We start from the raw sequence: 22,753 nt of genomic DNA, 5'->3' as shown, positions 1-22,753 counted from the left end.
TGGCCCCTCAGACACTACGGGATTGGCCATGGGTAGGGGGTGCCGGGGCCCCACGGGCTGACCACGCACACAGTATCCGCCACAAGGTGACTCTGGACCTCACTGCCCAGAGGTCCCTGTTACTATCTTAGCGACTATTTGTGATCATCATTTCTCTACACATATGAACTTGAAACAGAACTGATTTTACTCCAAATGCAGGCCTTTCATTCGGGTCTTCTCACCACATCTCTAAAGCATTATTCTTTTTCTTCAGAAACATGGGTTCCAATGCCTGTGTAATATTCCACCACATGGACCTGCCCCTTAGCACTGGGCGGGAAGGGGCGTGTTTGCAGCAGGACTTCCTTGGGCTCCTCCACCACCGAAGCATGAAGACAACGAGGCCCACTTCCTACAGCCACTCCAAAGCAATGCATAGGACAGCGAGGCACAGTGTCATGTGTGCAACTGCAGGAAACCTGGCTCATCATCTCTGCCTCTGCTCCAGCTCCCATACAAGCCACTGGGAGAAAACCCCCCAGCCTGTGCGTTATGTTTGTACCTTCCTCTTATTTGCCTTAAAATCAGGGTGATAGTCTCCAGTTCCCATTCTGTGGCCTGGAGAACGTGAAGACTGGCACCTGACACATCTTTACCACGTCCTAGACTCAATGCACAGTAGAAGAGAGCCTCTTCCTGTACATAAGTGGCAAAAGGGAGCTGAGAACCCATTCTTGCATTTGTGGAGAATAACGAGAGAATGTTGAGGAAGAACAGGGTTTCGATGGAAAAGGCTAGTTATGTAATTACAGTTAGAGCAAGATCAGAAACATTAGCATGCTAGATGTCAGCAATGCAAGGGCAGAAGGCTGTGCTGGGTGTTAGGAAAGAATGTACAAGCTGAATCAATTGCAGGAGGAAAACATGGCCTGAGTGAAGTCTGATTTATAAGGTTATGGGTGAATTATGATAATACAGACATCAGAGGGTCAAGGCCAAGTACGAGCCACAGTGATCCAAGGCTAAGATTGAAACTATGGTGTGAGAGAAGCTTATGTTGTCTCTGAACATGCCCAGAAGATGGAAAAGACAATGTGCATCTAGAAAATCAGAATCGGGAAAGGGCATGTGTTTCAAGCCCAAGACAAGTTCTAGAACCTTCAGCTGCAGCAGATGCAGAAAGAGGTTCTAAGATGTTGCTGATTCTGGGAGCCTCCTTGGGGGGGGGGGTGGTCTCAGCTGCCTCAGTCAGATGGGGTGACTGTAGACAGACACCCAGAGCCCTTTGGGGGAGCTGCATATAATGTGTTGGGTGGTTGCTGGCCTCTCCCAGGTTGCATGCTTCCTGGGGCAAGCGAAAGGCACCAGTCTGAGAGTCGCCTGTTCAGTGGCATGTCCCTAGGGCCTGATGCTCAGGGGAGCGAAGCCAAGGCCTCCAGTGGGACATGGTGCTGCTGACTCCCTAGGCAGCCCATCGGTGGGTGTGAGTGGTGACAGCCCTGCCAGCACCCACTACTTGTTCAGAGAGCCCAGCAGCAGAATGGCCTGGGAGCACCCAGCCCAGGCACTGTGTGGCTTGTTGGCTTTACAGCTTATCTGCTTGAGGGCTGGGGGCAGACAAATGCAACTGTGGATCAAAATTATGTATTTGCAAACATGGATTATATTCACTTGTGCTCCTAATTCTCAGCAGAGTCCTTGCACACCCTTCTGTAATAAGCTAAAGGTAAATGTTAGGCCATCAGTAGGCAGGTGGAGGTGGGAGGAGGCTGTGTGTGTGGCAGGGCAGACCCATGTGCGTTTAAAGAGCACATGCATCACGTTAGCTTCATAGCATTTAAGGGAGTGCGGAGTAGTCAGGTAGTGAGGAAGGGTGGCTGTGCTCAGGTGGCTCCCGCCGCATCCCCCAAAGGCAGGCTCTAAATGCTAAAAGCTCTCCACAGTAAAATATTTACGCAAATAAGCAAGTGTTTTTCCCCGTAGGCGCCTGGTGGTGTTTCATGCTGTTAATCTTTTTTTGGAAATGCAAGAACATGTTTTGATATAGATTACAAAAGCATGGGCTGCAGAGGTGTTTATATACTTGGAAGGCCGCGCTGCCCGAGTGGGAGCGTTGATTTAAGGTCTCTGGGTGTGAAGCAAGTCTCGTTTCCCTTTCTCGCCCACGAACGCTGATCTGAATCTTTAGAAACTGTTTTCTCATCCTTCCTACAGCATCTGCAATTTGGTGTGCCAGCTGTAATAATATCCAGGTGACAGGTTACCCAGACAACATTTGTTACCATTACAACAGAAGATGCTCAGATGTGGTGTTTTCCTGCATTACGGGCAGACATAGCACTATTTTGCTTTTTTGTCTGCTTCGCCACGGTTGGAATGCTCTAGGTATTTAAATGCTACCCTCTCCTTACCTGAATGGTTATGATTCTTAGTGATCCCCCCCCCCACCCCACCACCAGAGATTACAGGTAAACTCCCAACTTCTGAATGTCCCTTAGGAGCATCTCACAACATGACTCCAACCTGCCTTTCCTGGTTCTTCCCCTTGTCTTGTCTGTGCGAACCTCTGCTGGGGAGGGCCAGCTAGATGCTGGCACCAGGCGAAGCTTTGGGTGACAAGGAGAAATTCGCTGGCCCAGAAGACATGATGAAATACTAAATAGCCATGCACTTGAGCGAACATCTGTTGAGCACTTACCACATGGAGGGTGTTTTCATAAAGTCCTGACGTACAACTCATTCAACCCTACAAGGGAGTATGAGTGTTGTTCCCATTTCAGAGATAGCGAAACTGAGGCACAGGGAGGCTTAGTAATGTGCCTAAATTCACCAGGCTGGGACACTGCATCTGCAATTTTGTTCACACTGCCCTCAGCCTGTCCGGAGCATGGTACAACATAGGGGAGAGTAGAGCCAGCACCTCAGGGTTCATGAGCTTATCATGTAGAGCATGCTGGCTGGGGATGCAGGGGATAGAGAATCATGTCACATGGGGCTGTCAGAGAAGCTTCCTGAAAACAGCTGGTTGCATCAACTCCCAAGAGATGGTGAGGCTGGGCCTTTCCTCTCACTGTATCTCACCCTCTGCAACCTGAAGAGGCCAAGCCCTGTCGACCCTCCCGCATGCCTCAGTCCTGCTGCGAGTCTGGGGTGGGAAGAGGGGCCGCCACTCAGAGTGAGGAGCTGAGGGAGCTACAGTGGCCCTGAGAGGCCGGGTGTACACTGAGCCTGGCCTATGGGGTCTGTGTGCAGGTGACAGCACCTCTTTCACCCACCATGGAAATGGCAGATGACCAGAAGACACATGTTTGCAGTCTACATGAAAGTTTCTGTGGCCAAAATGAACAGAGGGAACTTCTGCAACACCTGTGACTGTGAATGTTGTTTATGATCTTGTTAGTTGGTGTTTACTGGGCTAAGTTGTCCCGACTCCATGTCATGGCACTAAAACAGTGGAGCCAGACCTCCAACTCAGACTTGGACTTTGGGGTCAGGTCTCTTAGCCCCTTGGTACTTGGATGGCACCAATGTACAATGGATCTGAGAGCCAGGAAGGAAGGGGTAAGTCTCTGAGAGAAACATGGCCAAAGGATGTGTTACGGGCTAAACTGTATCCCCCCAAGTTCCCATGTTACAGTTCTAGCTCTGAGCATCTCTGGGTGTGACTGGATTTACAGGGAGTATTGAGGTGAGATGAGGTCACTAGGGTCCTGGTCCAGTGGGACTGGTGCCCTTGTAAAAGAAGTCAGGAAACAGACACGCATAGAGGGGCAGCTACATGAGGGAGGCTACAGGGAGGACAAGGAGACACCGGCTCTGCCCACATCTGGATCTTGCACTTCCAGCCTCCAGGGTTGACAGAAATAGATTCTTGTTGTTTAAGCCTCATGCTCTGTGGTTCTCTATGTCAGCCCAGCAAGTGAGTACAGAACATCAACTGGAAATTCCCAAAAGTAAAAAACAAAAAAAGCCCCTTATGGTTAGTAAACTTTAAAATGTCCCCCCCAAATATTCTGCTTTTAATCTCAAACTGGCCAAGATAAAGAAAACAAAGCATTAATGTCGACATTGGTGAAGGTGAAGCCATGTGGACACCCCCATCAGGAGTGCTGACTGATACAGCGTATCTGGAGGGAGAGTGTGAAATGTAGATGAAGAACCTTGGAAATGTTCTAGCACCTTCTCCCAGTTATTCTGCTTCTAGGCCTGCATCCTAAGGAGATCATGAGAAATGCTGTGAAGATTCACCTCTAAGCACATCAGTCACATCATTATTTCTGATTGCACAATTTGGGAGATGATCTGTATTTTTTTAATTTCAATTTTAATGTATTTGCATTTAAATGCTATGTTATCAGGATGAATGTGTCTGTACTGTGCAAGTCCAAATAGTAACTGAAGTACACAGAGAGTGTCTGCTTTTGGCAATGCAGTAAATCAGATGTCCCAAAACATCTTTCTATTAAGTCATTCAAAACTAAGAAGTATCAAGAAAAGAAAACCTAAATGCACAATTGAACTGGGAAGTGAGGCAGAGAAATTGTAGAGATTGACAAGGAAACAGGAATAACAATACAGAGAGGTTGAGATGAAGCCCAGGGCAGCCCAGGGATGGGAGCAGCTGACAGACTGGCTGGGGAAGCCGCTGGGGAAATCCAACATAAAACCACAACAAGACACCAGAATGGCAAAGAAGTTTAGATTCTGAGCCTATGGAGTGTTGGCAAAGCTGTGCAGAGCCATGGGGATCCTCACACATGCTGGTGGGAGTACAAATTGGTATCACTGCTCAGGAAAATGGTCTGGTGTCATTGTGCAAAGTTGAAAGCATGCCAACTCTATGGCCCAATGAGGCCCTTCACGGGTGTGGCCCAGGGAACCCTTCCACATGTGCTCCACGAGGCAAGCACCAGGACACGTGTGCTGCAGATATGCCAGAGGTGCCGCACACATCCTGGTCGGGTGTGTGCGGACACGGACAGCCAGGGTGTCTATTTAGGAAAGATTCATGATGTGGGAAGAGAAGAGCAAAGTCACAGAAAAACACATGAAAGGAGTTTATATGAAATCTAAAAACGTGCAGCACTAATACTAGATTTTTTAAGGGTTAAATTTAACTCTAGGAAAATCATACAGAAAACTAAAGGAGAGATAAATCCAAACCCTCTCGGGGGACTGGCGGGCTCTCTGTCATAGATTGGGGAGCAGGGACAAGGGCTGTTCACTGCCTCTACATCATACATGTGCTAGAATGAAGAGAGTCCTTTGTAAGTAGGATATATTTTATTTTATTTTTTTAATTTTTATTTATTTATGATAGTCACAGAGAGAGAGAGAGAGACAGAGAGAGAGAGAGACAGAGAGAGAGAGAGAGAGAGGCAGAGACACAGGCAGAGGGAGAAGCAGGCTCCATGCACCGGGAGCCCAACGTGGGATTCGATCCTGGGTCTCCAGGATCGCGCCCTGGGCCAAAGGCAGGTGCCAAACCGCTGCGCCACCCAGGGATCCCCAGTAGGATATATTTTATAATTAAAACGTTAGGAAAATGATTAGAAGAAAAAACATATTAATGTTATTTTGGGGTGATGGAATTGTGGGTCATCCTGTTACTTGTTTGAATTTTCTATTTTTTAGAAGTTTACAGTGAATGTGTTATTTTTATTTTATGATAGTCCTTTTTTATCACAAATCTTTCAAACATACAGAAAATACTAGGAATAATATAGATCAAATACCAAATATTCATTGCACCAAGTGAAGAAATCTTGAGATTTTGGATTTTTTTTTCATATAAGAGAGAAGATGAGACAAAGTTGAAGCCGTCCTGTGGCCCCACTGGATCCTCTTCCTCAGAGGTAACCTCCCTTCTCAATTCGGGTTGAGTTCCTGTCCACAAGTTCACACTTTCACTATATGCGCGGACCCAGAAGTGACAGATAATAATGCTTATAGAGTTGTTAAGTGTACAGGAGCAGTCTCACACTGTGTATATTCCTCTGGAACTTGTTTTCCCCCCAATTGGATGTTTGTGAAGCTTACTCATGTTGATGTATGTAGATCTTGTTCCTGACTTTATCCGCTATTATGTTTTCTGCTGTGTGAAGAGCCCACGATACACCTTTTTGTAGCCTGATTGGACATGCAGATATCCAGCTCCTTGTTTGCCCTGTTATCCAAAGTGATGCTGCCAGGACCATCCTGGTGCGCTTCTCCTTGGGTACAGGTGAGAGAACTCCAGGTTTGAGACCTGACGGGAAGGGCCTCTGGCATGCAGAGTGCAGGCCTGCTCACCTCGCCCAGCCATCACCAGATCCTTCTGCGGGATGGTTGTGCTGGTTCAAACTCCTAATGGGAGCATATGAGTGTGTGTGTTTGCCCACTAGCCCATCTCTCCTGGGTATTACCAGACTTTCTATGGCTGTAGGTGTAAATGATGCAAAATTCTATTCCACTGTGGTCTGAATTCTCTGTTTGTGGTGCTTTTTGCAATTAGAGGCACAAACATTAGAGATGCCCTTAAAAGTAAGTGATGAGATTTTACCTTTGGACAGTGAGACCCATGGGATGATGCTGGCACCACCAGGCAGGGATGGGTGTGGAGGGAGCTTGTGGGTAGAGATGCCACTGAATGTGACTTTAAAGGCACAGAAGGGACAAAGGACTAGGCAAGCACAGTGGGCTGGCACTGGCTGAGGCCAGAACCTCCCCATGTTTGCAAGGAGGACCCGGGATGAGTAGTTCAAAGCCATGGCTACAAAATCAGCACATATCTGTCTATGGTAAGAGAGAAACACATGTGAAATGCTCACTTGCCTCCCATCCATCTCCTGTGGGGACCTCCTGTCAGAATGATTCCTATCAGCCCAAGATGGCTACAGTGAGCACAGAGGTGGGCACAGAATGAGCACCAGCCACAGTACTGGGGCAGAAGGCAGAGGACAGAGGCTGAGAAGGGAGCAGTGGGAGCAGGAGCTACCAGGCCTGGGGTGGGGATGGGCGCTCCCTTCTCAGCAGGCCAGGGAGACCTTACTTCTTGGAGACTCCAGGTACTGGGACAGGTTGGAATTCACATTTTGTGCTCCAGAAATGTTTCCTGTGTCACAGCAAGCTGGTGATGCTTCCTGGATCATCAGATATTTAGCCCTGCTCTGTCCAGAAGAGGCAGCAGCTGGAGTATGGTGCTGAGGGACCCCAGGAAACCTCTGGCCTAGCCACGTGCTACGCAGACCATCTCCCACCCCAGGCCTGGAGCACAAGGTGCAGGGCCCAACAGGTGTCTGTGATCCCGTCTCAACCAGACAGGATCACACTTCCGCAGCGGCTTCTTTCGGTGGCTCATTGTGATTTTAAAGTAGCAAGAACCTGCAGTTCTGAAGCTCACCCAATTCAGAAATACCATACTCATGCAAAATACCCCACCTAGCAACCCCAGAAATCACACAGGAAAAGTCAGATGAAGAAGGGCCACAGTCTTTGCGAGTAGACAACTTAGGGACACCGCTGGCCCTGTCTTCCCATCTTCATGAAACAAGAACTCAAAAAATGTTTGCCTATTTAGTTATTATCTAAAAAGCAAACCTGAGTATGTCACAGTGCTGCTCAAAGTCCTTGGGTGACTCCCTACTGGCCTCAGGACAGATCTTTTTAAAAAAATATATTTTGGGGGCAGCCCGGGTGGCTTAGCAGTTTAGACCACCTTCGGCCCAGGGCAGGATCCTGGAGTCCTGGGATCGAGTCCCATGTCGGGCTTCCTGCATGGAGCCCGCTTCTCCCTCTGCCTGTGTTCTCTGCCTCTCTCTCTCTCTCTCTCTCTCTCTCTCTGTGTGTGTGTGTGTGTGTATGTGTCTCTCATGAATAAATAAAGAAAAAAATATATTTTATATATATATTTTAATGAAATGAAACCCTTTTTCAAACCGAATCTTAGGAGCCTAACGTCAGAAGCACAGGTGTAAGTGGTGAATTTTACTGCCTACCTATAAGCTCAGGTTTATAACCTTACTGTAAACCACCCAGCACACAAGCTAACACATTTGGGGGTCTGCTGCAGGTTTGGATTAGGGAAATATCCTATGGGAGGGCTGGCCTGGGTCTGGAGAGTATACCGTGCCTGGTGCCCTGGCCTTTTGATGCCTGATTCACACATCTGGGCCTCTGGGCACTGCCTGTGTGGTGTAGCTGGCCATCCCCAGTAGTCCCCAGCCTGGCCAGGCCCACATCTCCAGGCTTGGATCTGCCTATACTCAGACAGGCACAAGGCATTCCATCTGGCTGAGTGGATGTCCCTCTTCCCTTTCCTTCCTCCAGGACTTGGGAGGCTACCTCCCTGCAAAATCCAGCTCCTGCCTTTGGTCCAAACTGGGGACCTGCTTGTGGGGCATCTCACAAGCCTCCATCATGTCACCTATCATGTTGCACCTGTGCCTTTCCCGGATGGCACCTGAGTGACTTGCATCCTGAGGACAGGCCCATCTTATTCACTCCTTACTGCCCGCCATGTACACGGTGTGAGGTGGCCCTGAATTTGTCATGGTGAAAGGCTAAATATAAAAGGGAACTGATGATGTTTTTTAAAATAAAACTTGCTACCTTTGGGGAACTATGAAACATGAAGGCTTTTCATCAGTGCTATCAGAGGGGCCCCCCAAGTGAAATGTTAAAAGTAAACAATTTCCCGGGGACCCAGGGCACACAATGCACTCTGGAAACTTCTTAAAAAGATTAGGTGAAGGCTCTGCAGCAGAGGATGCTTCCTGGTTCTGGGGAGCTAAGTCCAGGTCTCTGGCTCCCGTGAAAAATGAGCCTGCTGTTTCCTGGATACACATAGAAACAGCCTGGTTATTTCGGAGCTGAAGGAAGGACCAATTACAGATGGTTTTGTTGTGAACCATGAACAAATGGAAGAAATTCTGAGGTAACGAAATGTCAATTTCAGTCTGCAAAGAAACTTCAGCACAAAGCTCACAAAATAGTAGAGGGTCCTCACTTCTTAGCATAGAAAATGCTGGGCTGTGGCAGGCAGGTTTTTTTTTTTTTCCCAACCTCTTTGACATGTCATAAAAACAGATGAAATCAATCTAATTGCTATTTCCCTATGAGCTATGATCTCTTTAATCACGACCGCTTCCTTACCCAGAATGATGCCATTGGGCTCCTCCGGCGGCTGCCACACGATCCGCACGGACGTGAGTCTCACTTCTGGGAACACAAGCCTCACTGGTGGGCCTGGGGCTAGAGAAAGTAGAGCAAACCCGTGATCCAGGTGCCACCACTGTATCACTTGGGGACACGACAAGGTTACATAGGACTCTGTGGGCTGGCCCAGCATTCACTACTATGGGTGGCTCTGTTCGCGGATGAGGTACTCCAAGGCTGCAAATGACTTCTGGAATCTAGCTGGCTGTGTGGCCCCCTTAGTGATTTTGAGAAAATACCTCATTTTGAATCCATCTCATCTGCTGTCCAAGTTCCAGAAGGAGTGCTCACAAACTGCTGGGAATCCTGTGAGTACAAGGTGTGTGAAGCCCAAGGCCAAGATCTTGCCAATCTGGGCTGAATTCTTTTTGGGGCTTGACACCTGCTAACAGGTGTTAGATAAATCAGAGCTTCTTGTTGGAACTTAACTGACTGGTTCCCAGATAAGAGGCAATGAGTAGGGAACATGGAATACAGAGATGAAATGATGTGTGTCACAGTCATGTAGAGGCTGTTGAATTCTGCCTCTGGCTATTAAGTTGAGAACAGTATTTCAAAATTTAAGCCTTGTGTTTAAATAAATCTGTGACCCTTGCATTTGGTAAGAGGCTTGCATGCCAGGACAGATTTGCACAAATATGTGAATGTTGACATCAGCCTCAAGTGGCATCCTTTCCCTGTGCTGTCCCGAGGCTGATCATCTGCATTACCCTAAGAAAAGATGCCTATAATTGCACCATGGGAGAAGAAGGAAAATCTGTGACTTCCAGCCTCTACTTTAGGACGAAACACTTGTGAATGACCAAGGTTTAAGGCCCCTTATACTTTCAGTTTGTGTAACCTGGGCTGCCATGGCTTTGCATAGTTTTGCAAACAACCTTGAGGTCACTGCCCCTTCAGACCTCAGCCCCCCACCCCCACTCCGAGGCCCTGCATCCAGGAAAGGACTAACAGGAAGTGTGCAGAGCTCTTTCCTCTCCTCGAATGAAGCCCGGCACTAGGGTCGTCTCCCAGTAGAACACGGAGAACGGTTCCTGGAGAACGTTCCCTGGAGAACAGTTCCCGCTCAGCAGCCAGAGCCCCGTGGAGGCTGATTTAATGACTTCACTGGACACGTGTAAGGAAATCGATAGTTTTTCCACTTCTGCGAGAAGCTTCTGATCCCTAAGGTGGGTTTGGGGGGGGGGCAGGGAGAGCAGTTATTTCCCCCAGAATACACCTCCCTTCCAAGATATTTGCTACAGTCAGTGTAACAATAAAAATGTAAAAGAGATAACCTTTAAGTGTTTGACATCTGCAAAGTGGAAAAACATATTTGCGGATGATTTAGACTTCCATAAAAACAGAGCCATCAAGATGTACTTGTTATTCTGGCCTGGAAACAGGGGTGCGGGGCACTCCGGGGGCCCATGGAACACACTGTACTCCATGCGGGAACTCCTATGGACCTTTTGGCCTGCAAACGATGGGACCGGGTGGCACAATGAGAATCGAGGCACCCAGGCGGGGAGGGGGGTTCTTAGCCAGATTTGTGCAGACACCACCAACAGGAGCGGCCGTAGGTTTTATGGCCCCAGCCAACCGGGCCTTTATAGCACTGCCTCTTGCAGAGTTATGGCTGAAAATCTCATAGGTTCATAATTAGGCTGTAAAAATTCACTCCAGGCTGAAATTGGCCATATAAACACTCAGTGGCTGAAAAACAATTCTGTTTTGTTTTCCTCCACTGAAATAAAGTGGGGGAGTGGTTTGTAAATTAAATTAAAAATGCCAACCATCCAGATTTTTTGGGTTATCCAAGTACACCGTCACCGTACCGTCATCCTTGGTCCGCTCCAGGATGAGGGGAGAGCTGGGGACTCCGTTCCCGATGCGGGTGAATGCCAGTACCTGGAGCTCATACAGCACAAACTTCCGAAGACCTGCCAGCAGTGCCGACTGTGAGTGGTTCCCTCGCACAACATGACTGCGGGGCTCGGGGTCCAGATCTTTGGCCCGGAACAGAACCTGGAGCATCAGGACACAAGGCCACGGTCATGACTCTGCAGCATGCCAGGAGCGGCCTCGGTGGTCATGGGGGCTTTCAACCACAAGGCTAGCACCAGCCAACTGCGGTTTCTCCCCCAGAACAGCTGTGTTTAAGGCTTAGGGATCTTGTTTCCATACGCTGGTATTTTGTGGGGAAGACAGACCCCAGAAGAGAAACCCAGCCCCCAGCTAGGGGAGCGGCCCCTGAGCCATAATTTACAAGATCTGAGCACATAGCAGTAGCCACACCAACTGCAGACACCAAAGCCAGGACTCAGTTATGAACAAAGACATTTTGCTTCCTACAGAAGGAGCTAGCGCCCCACTCAGGGTTCGCAGCTTATTGGGAGGTTGGGCTTCTGCTTCAGGAGAACTGCTTTAATCCACCTGAACAAAAACACAAGTGGGTGAGTGCAGGTCAGACTGGACCTTGGGTGGCTCAGTGGTTGAGTGTCTGTTTTTGGCTCAGGTTGTGATGAGTCCCACATTGGGCTCCCTGCAGGAAGCCTGCTTCTCTCTCTGCCTATGTCTCTGTCTCTGTCTCTCTCTCTGTGGCTTTCATGGATAAATAAATAAGACCTTTAAAAAAAATAGACTGGAGACGTGCAAGGGCTCCCAGAGAGGCAGGGAGACGTGCAGGGAGGTGAGAACACCGACCCAGCACGTTCTAGCCTCAGAACGCAGCTTACAAACTAAAATCCCCTTTCCTTCTCAGACAAACCTCGGAGCTAGCTACCATGATCACTCCCATTTTACAGGCCAAGAGGCCGAGGCCAATTTAAGTCACTGGCTCCTATCGGTGCCTTGCTTGGGAGGTTAGACCCAGGCCTCAGCCCCAGATGGTAATGAAGTTTAGAGAAGTCACAAGATGTGCAAATCACAACTTGGGCTGGTGCGGGAGGTCTGTAAGACCATGCAAGTGCGCTGGTTCAAGGGAGTGACATGTGGTAGCACCTGTGCAGCCATGCACACATACCTTGTAGCCCAGTATGAGCCCGTTCTGGTCCTGTTCGGGCACTGAAGCCCACGTCAGTAAAATCTGGGTGGAGCTGACAGCCTCTGCAGACACGTTTTCAGGGGCCGCTGAAGGAACTGCAAAGGATGAACAAAAAAGATTGGTAGCCAAAGTCCAAAGGTTTCTAGAAATAAAGGTCCACTGTTCACTCAAACAATCAAGTTATCTTTGAAAGAGCAATGAATTCTGAGCGTTTTGGAGTGATCAGATTAAGCCTGTGGAGGTATAACAGAAATGTAAATCTTTTTCATATTAGCGACAAATTCCACAAATCCTGAGTATTTAGGAGCTCAATTTTACCTGAATCCACCCAGCAAGGAAATGTGCTTGGTCTGTTTTTATATTAACTTTTGGGAGCTACAGACTTTTATCTCAGATGGGAAATTCTCACTCCCAGACACCAGTTGAGTGACATCTGTAAATGCAGTATTCTGACAGGGGGCTGGGGGTGTAGGAGAGAGGAGGTGTCATCATGAAGGGGAGGAGAGGGAAGGTTTCCTTGGTCCCAAGCGTGCATCCTGTGCTAGAGGTCTTCAGATCCACACTCGCATCTAATAGCCACAATAGCCCAGCGAGGCAAGGTGATTAGCCCCATTCTGCAGATGGAGATACCAAGGCTGGAGGACGCTCCATACATCCCATTCCAGTGAGTGCTTTTTTTTACAACGAGGTGGGCCCGTGGAGGCGAGCTGTGGACCTCTTGACCCATGTACACGTAAGATGATGTTTTTATCTCTTCTGTGTATGGATGTCACTGAACCTACATTAATTTGTCATATGCATTTGCAATGGTCCAGATAGAATGTGTGTAAAGAGTTAAGCTTTAAAAGGCTTTATAGTCGAAATAATCTCAATTTGCTTTGATAATTTGCTTTGATAATTTGCTTGTGAGCCCATTTAAACTTTATGCAGATGGAAAAGATCGATCCAGAGTCCCCTGGTAAAGACAGGTGATGCCCCGAGCAAAAGGCAGCTGCTGGCTGTGGTGCCACCTATCATCCTGCAGGGCCTCCGTGGTCAAAAAGGAGGAGAAACACTTCAGGTTCACTGCGTTTCATGGCGAGTAATATGGGATAGGATTTGGTATTTTACTCAACCATCAGGACAAGCCCGTGGGAGGGATCACTCTGCAAAGGGGGAAAAGGGGGCTCTGAGAAGGCACGTGGCCTGCCCACATCACTAATAAGTGGCAGAAGCCAGGAGGTCATGAGGTGTTCACAGGGAAGCGACAAGCTCATGGGCTTTGCAGCAAACTCAGACTCCACAAGACTCCTGAGCCGTGTGACCTGGGGAAGCTGCTCAATTCCTCTGTGCCTTGATTGTGCCATCTGAGAAACAGTCAAGCAGAGCCCACACGTCCTGGAGCCCATTTCTCCCTCCCCCATCCTGGTACCCATCACTAGGCTCTGTAATGAGCAGGTGATCAGCGGCTCTGTTCGAAGACAGTGAGACAACAACACTATGATCTCCTTGCTCTACGGAAGGAGGGGGAGCAAAAGGCTACCGAGCACCCTGCACCCTCAGTGTCCACTCCGCAGGCCCACCAGGGCTCCACAGACTAGGGGGAGGTAGTGCACGAGCACACTTCAGAAGCAGGAACACTTCGCTCATGGGGGCTCTCTCCACCCTCCATCCACAGACCCACTCATTTCATTCATTCATTTATTCACACGAGTGCTCCCTCCTTGAGCAAAGTGACTGGTCGTAGCTAGGTCAGTCATTTACTCTGAACACATAAAATGACAGGGTTTGCACAATAATGCTGCCCTCCAACATTTGATTCCGGATTTTCTTCACTGATATGATTTGGTCTTCGTTATGGGTTGGGTTGAATTGTGTCCGCTGCTTCCTAGCCTTCATAAACTGAAGTCCCAACTACTAGTAGGTCAGAATGTGACCTTATTTGGAACTAGGGTCACTGCAGATGTCATTAGTTAAGATGAGGCCATACTGGAGTAGGCAAAGGAGCATGACCCTGCCAACACCTTGGTGTCCAACTTTTGGCCTTCAGATGGTGAGAGAATAAATCTTTGTTTTAAGCTGCCCCGGTCTGGCCTGCTTTGTTATGGCTGCCGCAGGAGACCAATACTGTCTTTAGGAAAAAAGTGTCAGGACTCACCTGTTACCTTTTCTGGAAGCACGGCCAGGTCACCACCACAGTCAGTGGTTGCCGCAGATAGGGATCTGCTGAGGGGACATGAGCCCGAGGTGAGGCAGGGCACTTTCTGGTCCCCAGAGAGGGGAGTCATAGAGGCAAAGGCCTGGGATGCTAACCCTAAGACAGGGTGACCTCCGGCCTCCACACCCCAGCAGTGGTCCTGTCCTCTGCTACTTACCACATGACCATCTTCAGGACTCGGGCATTAGACTGGCTTCCAGTGGAGGCAACCAGCATGTCCCCAGAACAGAAAAGTCACCTGTTTGTGTCTGTTTGCATTAGGGTTCAGGGGTCTTCCTCATACTTTCAGAGAGAGAGAGAATGCTGGTCAGCCCCCACCTGGTAGATACACTTTTTCTCCCCAAATATGTCAGTCAAGAATCATTCATTTGGTTTGCCATTCAATAAAACACTATTAATTTATCTGAGAAGCTAAGTGTCATAAAAAAGAATATTTTTATAATTTTAAGTTTACTCAGCCCTCTAAGGGAAGTGTGCTTGCCACCCACGCCTCTATGTGTCCCTAGTGTCTTCTGGTGGTGGCTTCCACAGGGCTCATTCATGCTCTTCCTGCCCGGCTAGGGGCTCCCACCATGGCAGTCACGAGGACATCGCTCACACATACGCTTATTTTATCTTAAAAAAATGAGCAATACACTGCTACCTCAAATCAACTGTGAATTAAAGGAGTCACGACTGCATGAAGGAAAGGTAAACCTACAATTTGTCTGAATTTACCTTTGCCTTAGAGTTATTGGGTAGGAGATGATGCAAGATTGTCTGAGGAGAAGAGGACTAGAAGAAAGAATCTGGAGTGAGTTTATGCATAGAGTGATCTCCTTAGCATTCTCCTGACCACTGTAAAGGGAGCTTTGTGGCAGCAGCAAAGATTTTTTTCAAAAATACAGTCTCATCTCAGCATTTTGCCATTGGTTTACTTTGTTTTATAGGAGTATTCTTTGGAAACTTAACAAAACAGTATTATTTTCTATTTTTATTATTTTGTTCATCCTTATGTGTCATTTAAAGTTTACAGTTTTCTGAACAAAATCCTTGAAAAGTGATTTAGCCAAGTGTAAAACTTGAGGTTAGCAGTTATTTCCTCTTAGCTTCTTCAAGATTATTCTTATTCCATTACGATTCCATTGCTCCATTGTCTTCTAGCCTCCATTGATCTTGAGAAGTCCACTTCAAATTGTCTTGCCTTCTGGATATAAGATGTCTTCACACCAAGTGTTTTTAAGATTTTCTCTTTGGTTCCCATGCTTTACAGTTGCAACATAATGCATTTTGGTGTAGATTTATTTTATTTATTCTGCTCAGGATTCACTTTTCTTCAGTCATCAATTCTGAAACTTCTCAGCTATTATCTCCCATATTTTCTTATTCTCCTTTCCTCCTTCCTTCTTCTCTGAGTCTTATTAGGTATAAGGAGGACCTTCTTATTCTATTCTTTATGTCTTTTAGCTTCTCTACCATGTTTTCAGTCTCTGTGTCTTTGTGCTGTATTTTAAGTTACTTACTCATATCTAGCTTCCAGTTTGGTAATTCTCTCTTTAGCAGTTTCTAAATTGCTTTTCACCTAATCATAGTGTTTTATTTTCAGTGGCTGTGTCCTATATGTTTTTCTTAAAAAGCATTTTAAAATTAGCATCTTAATCTTTACCTAAAGTTTTAATGTTTTCTTTTCATAATTTAAGACTACAGTCTTATTTTACATTTATTCCAGCTCTATTGTGATATAATTGATACACAGGATTTTGTAAGATTAATGTTACAGTGTGTTGATTTGAGACACTTATGTATTGCAAAGAGACTACCACCGTAACATTAGCTAATGCCTCTAACAATCACAAAATTATTGTTCCTTTCTGAGAACATGTAAGATCTACTCTCTTAGCAACTTTCAAGTACATAATACAGTAGTATTAACTATGATCACTATGCTATTATGATCACTATAATATTACTTAGAACTTACTCATGCTACAACTTAAAGTCTTTAATAATTTTAAATATACTCATTACATATTCTCTTTCATACTAGTATGTATTTTAAAGTAATCAGGGCCCTATTTCCTTCCCTCTCATGATTCTTAGTCATGGCAAAGTATCTCCTTGTGTGTTTGAAAATTGTGTCCTCATCTTTCAAAAGTTGATCTTTATTTGGAACAATGTGGCTGTGGTGATCTCTCTCCAGAGATGTTTCCTTCTTTGGTTACACAGAACATCTGGCCTTAAACCGTGTTTCTTTCTATTTCTTTTATCTTTTTTTTGTCATTAAAAATTTTTTTTGTTTTGTTTTTGGAGGACAGTGAAATGATTTATTGGGGTATAATATATAATATTTCAGGAGGAGTGGGTCACTGTTTCCCCTGGGGTAATATTTTCTGGTCAGTGAGGATGCTCCTCAAGGCCCTCCAATGATATATGAAGTACACAATCTCTGAACCATACTTATTTTAATAACAATTAACACTGTTATTGTCCAGCTTTTTCAATTTTATGTTAACCACCTTGGGGATTGAACTAATATCACATTGTGGTTTGATTTTCATTTTCCTGGCAGTGAATAATGTTGATTAAGGATCCTTTCATGTGCTTAACTGACCATTTGTATGTCTTCTTTGGAGCCATGTCTGTTCAGATCCTTTGTCCAGTTTTCATTTTTTTAATTAAGATTTTATTTATTTATTCATGAGAGACACACAGAGAGAGGCAGAGGCATAGGCAGAGGGAGAAGCAGGCTCCCTGTAGGGAGCCTGATGTGGGTCTTGATCCCAAGACCCTGGGATTGTCCTGAGCTGAAGGCAGGTGCTCAACTACTGAGCCACCCAGTTGCCCCCCTTTGTCCAGTTTTTAATTGGGTTATATTTTCACTGTAGAGTTGTAAGAGTTTTTTTTTATATACATCTTTGATACCAGTCCCTTATCAGATGAATGATTTGCACGTATCTTCTATGACTGGAGGACTGTTTTTTTTTTTTGTTTTTGTTTTTTTACTTTATGGTATGCATTGAAGCACAAAGGTTTTCATGTTAGTAAGTCTAAATTTTTCTTTTGTTGTTTGTGCTTTTTGGTGTCTGAAATCATGTTTTACATTAATTTCTTTTCTAGGAGTTCCTGAACCAGACAGAGTAAATTCAGAACCCAAACCTGATTTGGGCACAGGACTTAGAGTTACCTTTTTTTTTTTTTTCCTATTTAGAGTTCAGGTGGCTAGGTGGACACAGATAAACTATCCTGGCAGAGATTTTCAATCTCCCCTTTCAAAGGGGGCACAGCATTCAGGAGCTTTGTCTACATGCAAAGGCTCTGATTCTAACTCCCCTCCTTGTGTAGACTTGTGGCAGATCCTCCAGTTCCTGGGTGGGCACCATGTCCCAAGTCCTGAAACTCCTGGGATGGATGCACCCGTGCCCACCCCCCAAGGCAGCGACAGCACCAGCTCAGTACCTACCGCTTGAGTCCCTTTGTGCCTCTGACATCTGCGGACTTTCTCTGTTTTTCTAATGAGGACATCAATAAATTCTAAATCTCAAAAAATTATATTCTGTCTATAATTTTCTAGTTAGTCACAGCAAAGATTTTTTTAAAAAGTATTTTCTCAGTCTGTCTGCCTATCACTGGGGTTAGAACAGTCCTCTCAGAATGTTTCAAGTCCTCTTCTTTGTCACAAAGACTCAGAGACTGAATAGAGCTTTTTAGAAATCCAAGTGATCACATAGCCACAAGCTGAGCGTGGTGCCTCAATCTTTTGTTCCTAATGTAATAAAATCTACAGCCTGAAAGAAAGCCAGGAAGGCATCTGAGGCAGCCCCAGCTGCTCCAGCAAACCCCTCTTTAAATATCAGTCCTCTTGGAAGAGGCGTGTATGGTACATTTCCTTCTTTTCAGGAGAGAACCCTGCCATTTCAGACCAGGTGGAAAGAGCTGGTCTGTGTCACGGTGTGTCTTAAACGTGACACCAGCCCTCTCTGTCACTCCACAAACTCAAACCAGGCTAACGAGGGTCCTCCAAACCACAGGTCAGCACGCAAAGGCCGGCAGGTCAGCAGAGACTCCTGAGTCTCCTTTCCTCCCTGGCAACCAGCAGCAACCCTGAGCCTGGGGCTCTGTGCACAGGGGAGGGTGCCATTGCTGGACAGGTTTTAGGGGTCAGGCGTGCCTGCTCTTTGCTCTTTCTTCTTCCTTGGGTAGCTGGGCACAGATGAGGATTAGGCCTGTGGCATAGCACAGCCTGGGTCCTTGTATCACAAAGAAGAGAGCCACCACTGAACAGGAACACCTGTCTTCCTCGGTGATGAGTGAGAAATGAACCTCTATTGTGTTAAAGCAACTGAACCTTTGAGGGGCTATTTGTTAGTGCAGGTGAGACTATCTTAACACATCCCACACGCTACTTTGTCAAGAGGAGGTCCTGAGGGCCTTGTGTTATTAAGACATCCTTAGAATCTCTATATACTTGGGGCGTCTGGGTGGCTCAGTTGGTGAAATATCTGCCTTTGGCTCAGGTTGTGATCTCAGGGTCCTGGAATTGAGTCCCACGTCGGGCTCCCTGCTCAGCAGAGGAGTCTACTTCTCCCTCTCCTCTGCCTCTCCCCTCTGCTCACAAACACTCTCTCAAATAAAGTTTTAAAAAAAAAAAGAAAATAAACTCTTGCTTATTATCACTGATAGTGAAAATTACACCTAATTTAAAAGATAATACCAAGAGTCCAGCTCCCCCCACACACCCCGTAACATCCATGATTAATTTCAAATTAGTGGTGTGGACTCCAATGACGTTTTATTGAAACTACCATCGAGATCGATCTAATTACTGGGTTAGGAAAGTGTCAGCATAGACTGGGGGTGGGGGCAGAGCCAATGAGATGCAATGTGAGGACCGGGGGACACGGAGCTCCGTCTCTGGGGAGACACAGGTTGGGGCTGAGCCTCTGGGGCGGGAAGAACCTCCAGCTCACCTGACTCCCGCGTGCGGCCCCGCACTGCCGCGCTCCAGGGCCCGGCCCCGATGGCGTTGAATGCCTGCATCTGGAGCTCGTACTCCGTCCACTCCTCCAGCCCCTCGATGGTGAACTCCCTCTCCAGCCGGTCGTTGATGACTTGTGTGAGTGACGGAGCCTGGAGGTCGGGGCGCCAGTACTTAATCCTGTAGCCCACTGACTCGGGGTTCCCGTTGTACTGGGAATCGGGCAGGGGCTGGAAGCAAACAATAGCCGTGGTGAGTGGGCGTCTCCGAACCGCCACCTGTCGAGGTCCTCCAGTGCGACCCTGTCTTAGGAGGCCAATCCCGCAGAAAATATTTCCGGGGGCAGGGGGGATATTCATAGAACTTTTACTACATTTCTCCCTGGAACTTTTCTTCTGTTAATTAAATGAAATCCTGTCAGTAACTTGGGCTGGACGTAATTTCTTTTAATACATTTTGGCTTAATTTTGTGGGGGAAATGTTCTGAATAAATATCAGGCTGGCTCTCCTACAAACATTGAGTATTGCCTCCATGTTGACCTAGCTTAAGGACTTATAGGTCCAACCTGGGGCACTGCTGGCTTCCCTCCCCCAAAGAATATTCCTCAGTACCAAGAAGCCTGTGAGTAATGCTCCTAATTAACAAGATCTCCTGGGCTGGTCTGTGACCCAACAGCAACTGTAAAATGCAATACTTTTGGGTTTAACGAAGAGATAAGCTTTGCCTCGGACAAAGCCATGACTAACAAGACACTAAACTCTGGCTTTACATGCACACCATGAACACTCAAGGCGACCATCCCTGCAGCCCACTCCCAGCCCCCAACTCACCACCCAGCGGAGCCGTAGGCTGGTCTCGCTGGCTGTTCTCACAGTGACACTGGTGGGAGCCACGTCAGGGGGCGCCTGCAGTGTCTGGATGACCCGGGATGATTGGCTGACGGGGCTGGAACCGACAATGTTCACCTGCCTCATTCGAAATCTAGAGGGAGAACCATGGGCATGGTTATTCTGCAGGAAAAGACAATGTGGAGAGATGGATGGAACAAAAACCCATAACCTTCTCAGAAGGTGAGGCTGTGTGTCCATCTGTGTCATGAAGGCTGTTGCTCAAGGATACCTTCTTTCCACTTGGTTTCATTAAAAATGCAAATTGCATATTTGGCCCTTTGGCCTCAAAGCCTCCCAAGAACAATAAATTTGTTCCAGTGCAAAGATTTTAAATTCCCAAGTGAAGCATAATGGGATGGGTTACATGGCCAGAAATCTGTGTCATCAGATGCCATCAGCTGATTCATGTTTAGGGTAGGGTCAGGGGATTAGCTGTCGAGGGGCCAAATGACAGCCTTGATAGTCTAGTGGTGTTTCAATGAGCACAGGTGCCTGCACCTAGGGGATGAGCCCTGGCCCCAGAGTCCACACCCTGGGACTTGGACCCCATTGGTAGCTGAGACCTGAGGCCAATCATCTCCTTCCCTATAAAATGAGGTGGGGTGGATGTGCTTTAGAGCCTTGATGAATGTTCTCAGCTCTCTCTTCTTTATATGTACAATTTCTTGGAGTGAACTTCTACACAAATGTGCCCTGAGCACACACGCCTGTTTACCACAGAGGCTGGAAGAAGACAGGGACAGGGGTCTCTAGTCACAGTTTCTGATCTTCAAAGCAATAATATAGCTGGTACCAGCTTCATGTGGTAAGCCTGAAGCCCCTGTAGCTAGTTTTTTTGAGAAATATTTTCCTCTAAAAATGAGTATATGGTGCCCTGATTATCTGCTCTGGTCTCAGGGAGGATGTCACAATGAACAGGAGCTGAACAGCATCTCTTATTAAGCATTGTTTTAAAAAGCTCTAATGTCAGTATTATACCAAAAATAATGTTCTTCACGAAGATGTCATGTCACCTTTTACTCTCTGAATTACTCATTCTTAGTCTTTTACTCCCTGATCTTAAGGAACGTATCTGTTCTGGCAGAACAATGACATTATCAAACTCAACATCTGGTGATAACTGGAAATTTCATCTCAGTCAACGATCTTACGGAAGTTATAACGTCTCTAACAGCTTGCGATTGTGCGACCCTTTGTTAAGGCCAAGGATTTACTGCCTGGATAGGTTTCAGGATCAAGGAGTTAAAGGTTGCATGGCAGGTTAAGTGCTTGATTAGTGAGCCCCGCCACTCCTGGGTCCTGGAAGGGGGAAGCGGAAGACGTTCCCAGGACAGCCGCCCTGTTTACACACAGCATGTTAATATTCCAAAGGGGTTGTAGAATTTATAAGGAAAACCCCACATCTCGGCTGCCTGGGGCTCTTAGTTTTGAGCCATTGCAGCTAGCGTTGATGGAAGGAGCACTGCTAACCTAGCATCGGGGATATACTCTCTCCAGGAATGATACTCAGCTGTGTATCTTGCTCCTAAGGTTCAATGTACTGTTATTACCACTCGGAAATGTCTCAGTTTCATGCACATAACTGGGTTTTGTTCTTGCGGGCTGAAGCCATCTGTTGGATTTGCTAGCCTTCTTCCTGCGGCAGTTTATCACTGGCTTCTCTCACCTGTAATGAGTATAGGGCGTGAGGTTTGGGATCTCCAGCGTCTGGGCATCAGGCTCGTTCTCCTCCTCGTAGAGGCTGACCCACTCCTCCTCATCACCGATGGCTCCAACCTATGGGAAAGAAGATCCTTGGATGGGATGGATGAGCTGCAGAGCAGAGGCTGCCATTTACCAGATGTGCAGCTGCCTGGCGTGCATCAGGCTATGCAGACCCACCCTGTGTCCTCCATAAGTGGATCTTGCACACACACCCTCAGTCTAAGCCCTGGAGCTATGGCTCCTGCTATTCCCTCAAAGGTCAGGACCTCACATACCATCCTGTCCTTCCTCCTGGTTGACAGGTGAAGGCCCAAAGAGAGGGCCAGAGAGAAGACTTGGTCAGGGGGACTGACCGGGGGACTCCAGTCTCTCCCTGTTCTGACCCTGCCCATTCCTGTCCCAAACACACACCAAAGATCCAGTGCAGGCCTTGCACAGAGAAGGACTGTCTGCTGCCATGGGAGCTAGACCAGCAGGCCAAATCAAGAGAGCCATGAGGGGAGATATTGTGACATCATGTCAGCCAGGAAAGCCCTAATTCTACCACACAGGTTTCTGCATTCCTACGCCAGGCACACTGGGCCTCGTGCAGCCTGTGTAGCTCTGGAGACCCCAGCAGATGCATATGGAGGGAAGGCTGGAAGCACCAAAGGGGTTTCAGGCCAAACAAACTGGGGTGAGGTGGTTCTGCCTAGGGCCCTTTGCTTTTAACACATCGTAAATGTGTCAGATGACAGCACAGAAATGTGCTCGTGAAGCTTGCAGAGGACCAGTCGGCAAGGGCCAGGTGGCTAGAGGACGGCAT

The 22,753-nt window shown here is 47.2% G+C and overlaps 1 protein-coding gene across 1 annotated transcript in view; it reads right to left on the bottom strand.

Annotated features, from left to right (window-relative positions):
• Window positions 1-22,753, bottom strand: part of SDK1 (sidekick cell adhesion molecule 1) — a gene marked incomplete at its 5' end in the record, with an annotated part of 892,328 nt that overhangs the window by 95,429 nt on the left and 774,146 nt on the right. The window contains 6 exons of the mRNA XM_055340442.1: window positions 9,115-9,213; window positions 10,995-11,184; window positions 12,182-12,297; window positions 19,346-19,583; window positions 20,185-20,335; window positions 21,911-22,020. Coding sequence (XP_055196417.1) covers window positions 9,115-9,213; window positions 10,995-11,184; window positions 12,182-12,297; window positions 19,346-19,583; window positions 20,185-20,335; window positions 21,911-22,020 — 904 coding nt within the window. The remainder of the gene's footprint in view (window positions 1-9,114; window positions 9,214-10,994; window positions 11,185-12,181; window positions 12,298-19,345; window positions 19,584-20,184; window positions 20,336-21,910; window positions 22,021-22,753) is intronic.

Source organism: Nyctereutes procyonoides, unplaced genomic scaffold (assembly GCF_905146905.1).
Source record: "Nyctereutes procyonoides isolate TBG_1078 unplaced genomic scaffold, NYPRO_anot_genome, whole genome shotgun sequence".
Lineage (NCBI taxonomy): Eukaryota > Metazoa > Chordata > Mammalia > Carnivora > Canidae > Nyctereutes > Nyctereutes procyonoides.
The sequence above is the reverse complement of the archived record's forward strand: the minus strand, read 5'-3'. Positions and strand labels throughout refer to the sequence as shown.